This window comes from Primulina huaijiensis, chromosome 2 (assembly GCF_012295235.1).
Source record: "Primulina huaijiensis isolate GDHJ02 chromosome 2, ASM1229523v2, whole genome shotgun sequence".
In the NCBI taxonomy this organism is placed as follows: domain Eukaryota; kingdom Viridiplantae; phylum Streptophyta; class Magnoliopsida; order Lamiales; family Gesneriaceae; genus Primulina; species Primulina huaijiensis.
In genome coordinates this window covers 29,145,235-29,153,032 of record NC_133307.1, presented here as the reverse complement: position 1 = coordinate 29,153,032, position 7,798 = coordinate 29,145,235, and the positions used below count along the sequence as shown (strand labels likewise).

General features: G+C 38.2%; 1 protein-coding gene across 1 annotated transcript; it reads right to left on the bottom strand.

Moving 5' to 3' along the window:
- Positions 1 to 1,802: 1,802 nt before the first annotated feature.
- Positions 1,803 to 6,063, bottom strand: LOC140971394 (probable glutamate carboxypeptidase LAMP1). Its single transcript, XM_073433650.1, has 12 exons — positions 4,936 to 6,063; positions 4,692 to 4,759; positions 4,362 to 4,443; positions 4,169 to 4,261; positions 3,924 to 4,076; positions 3,762 to 3,830; positions 3,477 to 3,564; positions 3,005 to 3,088; positions 2,833 to 2,921; positions 2,628 to 2,744; positions 2,417 to 2,560; positions 1,803 to 2,233 (listed from the first exon to the last, which is right to left on the bottom strand). Exons 1-12 carry the CDS (start codon positions 5,881 to 5,883, stop codon positions 2,051 to 2,053), a joined length of 2,118 nt encoding a protein of 705 aa, XP_073289751.1. The 5' UTR covers positions 5,884 to 6,063; the 3' UTR covers positions 1,803 to 2,050.
- Between the last annotated feature and the right edge of the window lie 1,735 nt (positions 6,064 to 7,798).

The window sequence follows — 7,798 nt, the reverse complement described above, 5'->3', positions numbered from 1 at the left end:
GAAAGGTGCCATGGTAGAAGAGATGAAGGCCTTGGTAAAAAATGAGACTTGGGAGCTTGTTGACTAACCTTCGGGTAAAATCCCGGTTGGATGCAAATGGGTATACACTGTGAAGCATAACGCAGATGGCTCTATTGAAAGGTTAAAGGCCCGATTGGTAGCCAAAGGATATACTCAGACCTATGGGATCGATTATCAAGAAACTTTTGCACCGGTTGCTAAGATGAACTCGGTGAGAGTCCTCTTGTCTTGTGCTGCTAATCTTGGATGGGACCTACAACAATTTGATGTAAAAAATGCTTTTCTACATGGAGAATTGGAAGAAGAAGTTTATATGGAAATCCCTCAAGGCTTCTCGTGTCAGAAAACTGAAGGAAAGGTTTGTCGATTAAGAAAAGCTCTCTATGGCTTGAAACAATCACCTCGGGCATGGTTTGGTAGGTTTAGTGCAACAATGATTACTCTTGGCTACAAGCAAAGTAATGCAGATCACACTATGTTCATCAAACATCTCAATGGTAAGGTTACCATCCTCATTGTATATGTCGATGATATCATAATGACCGGAGACAACCAAGAAGAGATGACGAGACTAAAGAAACATTTGGCCACTGAGTTTGAGATTAAAGATTTGGGCAAACTAAGATATTTCCTTGGAATAGAGGTAGCTCGATCAAACAAGGGTATATTTATCTCTCAAAGAAAATATGTCCTAGACTTGCTGAAGGAAACCGGAATGTTAGGCTGTAAACCAGCGGATACCCCAATTGAAGCAAATCACAAGTTGAAAGAAGACGTCAGTGAGTTGGTCGACATTGATCGCTATCAAAGATTAGTCGGGAAATTGATCTACTTGTCTCATACAAGGCCTGACATAGCCTATGCAGTAATTGTAGTAAGTCAATTTATGCATCGGCCTCGATCCACACATCTTGAAGCTGTCTATCAGATACTAAGATATCTCAAATCTAGTCCTGGGAAAGGTCTCCTTCTTTCAAACAATGGCCATTTGGGAATAAATGCATACACTGATGCGGATTGGGCAGGATCTCCTAATGATAGAAGGTCTACTTCTGGATATTGTGTCTTCGTCGGTGGAAATTTGGTTACTTGGAGAAGCAAAAAACAGACCGTGGTTGCTAGATCAAGTGCCGAAGCTGAATATAGAGCTATGGCACAAGGCGTGTGTGAATTGTTATGGATCAAGAAGCTAATGCGAGACATTAAACTCTTTCAAGAAGAGCCTCTAGAGCTACATTGTGACAATAAGGCAGCTATAAGCATTGCCAATAATCCGGTTCAGCATGATCGTACTAAGCACATTGAGATTGATCGATTCTTTATCAAAGAAAAGTTGGATGACCAAAGCTTAAGAATCAGCTATACCAATTCTGGAAACCAGTTAGCAGATGTCTTTACTAAGGGCTTGTGTGCTAAAGTGTTTCACCCTTTCATGTGCAAGATGGGTATGACAGATATACACACACCATCTTGAGGGGGAATGTTGATTAATGGTATTAATGGAAGACAATCATTCAGCATGATTGTAGGAGATGATAAGGAAATATTTGTATTATGGTAATTATTGTAATTAGCAATTAGAGATATTATTACTATAATTATCTGTAATGTTTAGACTATAAATAGGTGTAGTGGTAACAAAGGAAAAAAGGAGTGTAATTTTTCATTCATTTTCAATATCAATTGCATTGCAATTCAACAATATATATATGAACCATCACTGTGTGCACGGTTTGTATGCATCATTTGTGGATTTCAATGTGTCACAATGAGATTTAAGATTTAAATTTCTTCTCTTCCAACAAAGTATTTGAAAGTTTTTGTATAAATGTGGTGGAACAACCATACCATCACATCGAATTATCAAAATACCGAGTCCAAGTTTATAATTATTCTTAATTAAACATCTATGAACACAAATTTTGCTCTGAACATGCAAGATATTAGTGCTCGTAACGAGTCATATCGAGCATTTTCCATTCGCCGTGATATATATACAGGACCGAGCCAATTAGTTTGCATCGAGCATTCATTTTAGTTCACCCTTGAGGCACAAGGAAGCTTGTGTAATGGCTCTTGCAACTCTCCAAATTTGATGTTGTACAGAACGCCATGAATCAGAAGTATTCAAGCTCTTCGCCTTTTCAATTGCATCGTCTATCCCGGGAAAGGACTTCGAACCGTAATCATTATACTTTGATGGCGCATATATCTGAAATCAACCAAATGTAGAATTAGATATGACTCAGATATTCCCAATTCAGACAAAAACTAATTATAAAACTATATATACAAAAACGCACACGTGTATGTGTGTGTATGTATAATAACCTTTAGCCTTTAGGTACTTGTATATTACACGTGTTGGTTCCTTAATATATAGAATGAAACATACCAAATGTTTGTGCCACGGTCTTCCAGGAATCCCCTCCCCATCTGTAAAAGCACGTTCTGTCATCATAAGTCGATCATTCAGCTCTCGAACTGAATTCTGGTTATCTTTCCGCATCCACGTCCAACCTTTTCTTCCTTGTAATGACTATATAATGGCACAGTTCAGTTCATCCAATTTTAAATGCAAATGCTGATTATAAAGTAACCATCACCTTTTTCTTGTCATTTATCTCTATGGCTGCTTTTTTCAGTTCATCTATAGACTTGAATAGGGGAGCAAGTGTGATATCTCTACCCGAAACATCACCTTGCAAATCCTCCACATTTTTCTGTTTCAATCATTTTCAAAATATTACAGTTATGTATTAGGTGTTTCTCTGACCATATAAAATCAGCAAGTGTAGTTCCGACACATACCTGAAGCTCAAGGGCGTAAAACAGATAATTAAAAGGTAAAATTTCCTCGTCAGCTAGCCTGAGCGCTACTAAACCCCAAAGACTTGCCACTGTTTGACCAATACAATCGGGGAATAAATAAAATCGGGAGGCACACTAAAGTTTGATGGTAAGAATAAAATGCACAACAAACCTGCTGTATGCCTCTGAAACAATGGATCGCCAAATTTCTTCATCCAAACGAAGTCATCATACATTGAATGGTAAACAGGGTAACCTGCAAGCGACAAGTTCTATCAACAAATAAGCAGACCCTATTCGTGCTTTTCGTGGATCAATCCATCTAAATGCTACTGATTGTGAGAAAGGTTATTCCAACATCCGTTTCCAATTATTTGATTATTGAGAACATATATGTTAGAATGGGAACACGCACTACTGTTTGCTAATTTATTTTTCTGCTATTATATGATTACATTTCAAAGCTTGAATGAAATGAGACGAACTGATTTAAGTTCCATGAATTGCAGCCTTTTACAAGATTCTGTTTTTGCGGCCTTTTCTGTTTCATATTCTAAACCCATAGTCTTGCCTTACGTTTGAGGATGTCAACTGATCATTCAGACCATGTATGAATTGCTAGAGATGCTTAGCTTTTTACTTGCCTCCTCCAAAGGCTAAATCTGCAGATGGAACACCTATGTGTTGCACGAATGCTGCATAATCTGATCCCCCACCTCCTAGTCTCCCAACCTTAAAGGATAACAAGAAGCGTCACATTTATAAAATAAATTAACATCTAAATTTAGATCGTAACTTGTATGAGCACATGCTTGTTACCATACCAAAAACTGTAGTTATTAGTAATATTTGTATTAAAATCTTAGAAACTAGAATGGCCCAAGCCCTATGTTCGGTCATTTTGCAACATAGATCACCAAAGCACTTACCAAAGTACTTTTTGTCGAGTCAATCCAAGAATCGTAGATTGTTTGAGATGAGTTATCTGGATCTTGAACCTTAAAAAATGAGATTTTGAATGATAACTAAGCTGCCATATGCCGTTTTTTATTGCTCACGGTAACAAACAGACTCTATCACCTAACTAGTACCTGCTTAGCAGCTAGTATGATCAGTTCATCAAGCTGTGGAGTCGCAGATGCTTCAAATCCGGCTCCTGAAACTGCTACATCAACATTCAGGTAAGCAACAACCCTCGAGGCCAGCATTTGTCTATTCTCTTCAACCCATTCTGTGGATCCTATCTACGAACAGCAAATAAACTTACAATCTGTATTTACTTGATAATGGACTTAATAGCTTGTAGCATTTGTGTGAGAGAGAGAGAGAGAGAGACCAAGCCATACTCTTCAGCATCCCAATTGCATAATATTATCGTCCGTCTAGGTTTCCATCCTTTTTTCTGCAGCTTCTGCAGCCTTTCTGCGACCTAATAATTTGCATCAAACCAGTTCGGACGGTTATGCATGTACACGAAATTATTCACTTGTAAAAGGATGGTAGATGTATTCGCTTCAAGCTGTAATCACCTCAAGAAGGCATGCTGTGCCACTGTTAGGATCAGCAGCTCCAAACGTCCATGCATCCCGATGATTGCCCAGAATGACATATCTAACAATGATAACAAATTTTGCGAGCGCAAAGAACTCGTTACGGGAAGTATATTCATGTCTTGTACATTCCCCATTCTTTCTTCCTAGTTACATGTAATGTTTAGCATAACAAGGAAATCTAACATTCACCACCAAGTATCAAGCTTTCAGCCATAATTAACGAACAATCGTAGATTTAGCCTCACACACAAGTAAGTTTCAGTTTCATAACAGATATATACAGGCATCATTCTGAAAAAAGTATACCTATCTGGTTCCTCAACACCTTCAATGATCCCAATCACATTCTCAATAGTGCTTATAACTTGTTTCCCCTGCAAAGCCAGGTAAAATGCATTCACCATTAGACAAAACACACATTTTTTGATTAAAAAGCTTTCACTTTAATGTTCAACATTGTTGAATTCATCCCTAGTAAGAGCTAACCTAGCAACTCTAATCTTTTAAACTATTTAGCAGCTCAAAATGGCATGTGACAATTGTTGCTCACCTCATAAGTTAAATTCAAAACTCCAGGTCCAGGTCCAACTCTATAAACAGGGGCACCTTCTCCTCCCTGCCAATCCTCATTCGCAACCATTCCACCAATCGACCTCATAAGCACATCCCCGGATTCCCAAGAAACTGGTAAAGACGGTATCAACGGCACGTCCCCGGATTTCTCCACCTCTTCATTTGTAATCCTCTCACACCACTCAGTACTAGGCCATCCCGGTGTAGTCGGATCCCCAACTCCACTATAAACTGATCCCACTTGAACCCCACTAGGAGGCATCCATTTCTCATCAGGAAACCATTTTGCATCCCGTCCACCCCCACCATAATCCTTCCTATCTGTAAAAATCACAACCCCAATGGCACCCGCTGCATACCCATTCTGAACTATGTCCCCTCTATATATCTTCCCATACCTCGCCAAAGCAATCCAACCCGAAACATTCACACCCATTGCTCGCAACGCCGCGTAGTCTTCCACCCGCCCGTAGTTAACGTACACCGCGAGCCCAACAGCGGTGCCTGATTTAGCAAAAGCGTGGAATGTGGGCGTGACTTGATCCGCCACATCCGCATACGGGTCATCCTCGTAAATCTCTTGTTCCAGATCCAGCTCAACCGGTAAATCATGAATGGTGGGCGCTAGTGTAAGAGAACGGCGGACTGGGTAAGTCAAGGCGGTGTAATAAGGTCTTATATGGGCTCGAACGTCGTAGGACTTGAGGGTGGACACAACATAGGCGGCGGCTTCGGCGTTGGCGGCGGAGCCGGCGATATGGGGCCGTTTAGTGAGCGTGTAAAGGTGGTTGGAGATTGATTCGTTGCTTGAAAACGAAGAAGATAGGAAGAGGGAGTGGTAGAAAGATTTCTGTGGGGCGAAGAAGAGGAAGCAAATGGAAGTGGCTATGGCTAATGAGCTCGAAACTATGGCGGCCCTAAACATAGTACAGAGTCAAAGGTTGTAGGAAAATGGTGGGCAGCTTGAAGAAGAAAGAGTGTTGCAGGTTTTCCAGTTGCTTTGATGGATTGGGGTCACTTTCGATCTTTCTTGGAATCTTTTTCGGGTGTGGATTGGCTTGTTTGAGGCGTAGATTTCCATAGATACTTGTTTGTCTTCATGCATTAATTTCTTGATTATGATTACATCTAAGAAGGTTGATAGAAAGCCAAACAATATAATATATAATATATATAATATATTGTCTCTATTTAATAGGTCATAGTTGGAAATTTTTATATTAGAAGATCGTCCATTGTCACTTTTTGTCCACCTCAAAGCCAGTGAATGTCACCCCCCATCCAATAGCTGTTTGTATCGATGCTCAAGTCTTGAGAGATCATGTAAATGCTCGCATCGGAAGTTTGGTCGTAGATATCATTGATGTTCGAGATCATTAATGAATTTCCGATACGTCGTCCCATCATTTCTGGTTTTACCGTACATGCAAGTTCCGACAAGAAGCTACTCCCGATTCCTAGTAGCGCGCATCACAATATGACCACCGACTCTGACTACTCCATCTCCCCAGACTTTTAGAAATAAGTCTTTCTTACCATTTAAAATAATTAATTTTAATTGAATGAAAAACCACACATTAAAACTTAAATAATTTTTAAGAAATTAAATGTGCATTGAATGATCATTTTCTCTATGTTTTTCTATTAACCATTATACTCTCATTTTATTTTACTTTTTATGTATAATAATCAAAGTATATATTTTATATAAGCTTTCAAAACTCAAATCTTACTACTATCTTCAAAAAATCCCAATATTTGTCTAAAAAATTTTGATTTGACCGAGCTAAATGCACAACAAATTAGCTACGCATGGACTCCAAATTAAGAACCACTCCATTATCATCACTTGATATGATCGCAAATATATAAAGAAATTATGTCCGTACCGAATGTTACCAATTTATTATTCTAACTTTTTTTTTTTTGGCTAATTACATCACAAAGGCGGCTTGAACCAATGGTGGATGCTGAGGCTTCTCCCATGTAGAATAAAGAATTCTTCTTTCATTGGTTAAGACAAACAGCACTATTGCAAGATTGATCTAATTCCCTTTTAATTGTAATAAATGATTTGCTTCATGTCCTTGTTGCTTTCTTATGTAGAAGTGATATCCTTTCGTCAGTCAGATACGAATATATGTTTACAACTGACGTGTCTAGATTTTTAATCATTGATGCTTGGAGAATGATATAATATCAAATAGTTTATTTCGATCAACTTACATATATGCTCATTGACTTGATCTATGTTACGTCTTGTATGATTTAATACGAGATCTTCATATGATTTTCTTATAAGTCACATGACTTCGTTTTCCCATTTAGATAATCATATGACTTTCTTGTATAAAGATATATAAGAAGTAACACTTCTGATGTAGCATATATTAAACTATTTTTATGATCAGTTAGTTAAAAATAAGACAAATTTTCCCATTTTTATTTTTTAGTCTCTTCTAATTTGTTTGTTTCTAAGTTCACAAAAGGAACTAACAATTTTTTTATTTTTTGTAACCCACAAACATAAACAGAGGCACGGGTGGTACCACAACAACAAAAGGAAAAATACACGACACGAAGCCCTTTTTATGCGCCAAATAAAGCTCTCAATAGTGCGAGCGAAGCCCCACATTCCATATATGTAGTTAGTATTCACCCGTGACCCCTCTCGATCTCTTCTCCAATAAAAGAAAACCAATTTAATCACAACCATATTTTTGTTCTATAAATATATAATGCATTGTATACCGACCAATTTAATAAAGATACACGGATAACCAATCTTTAGTTAGTGTATGACAATCCCATATATAAGCCACCACGCCCTCTTCCACTTG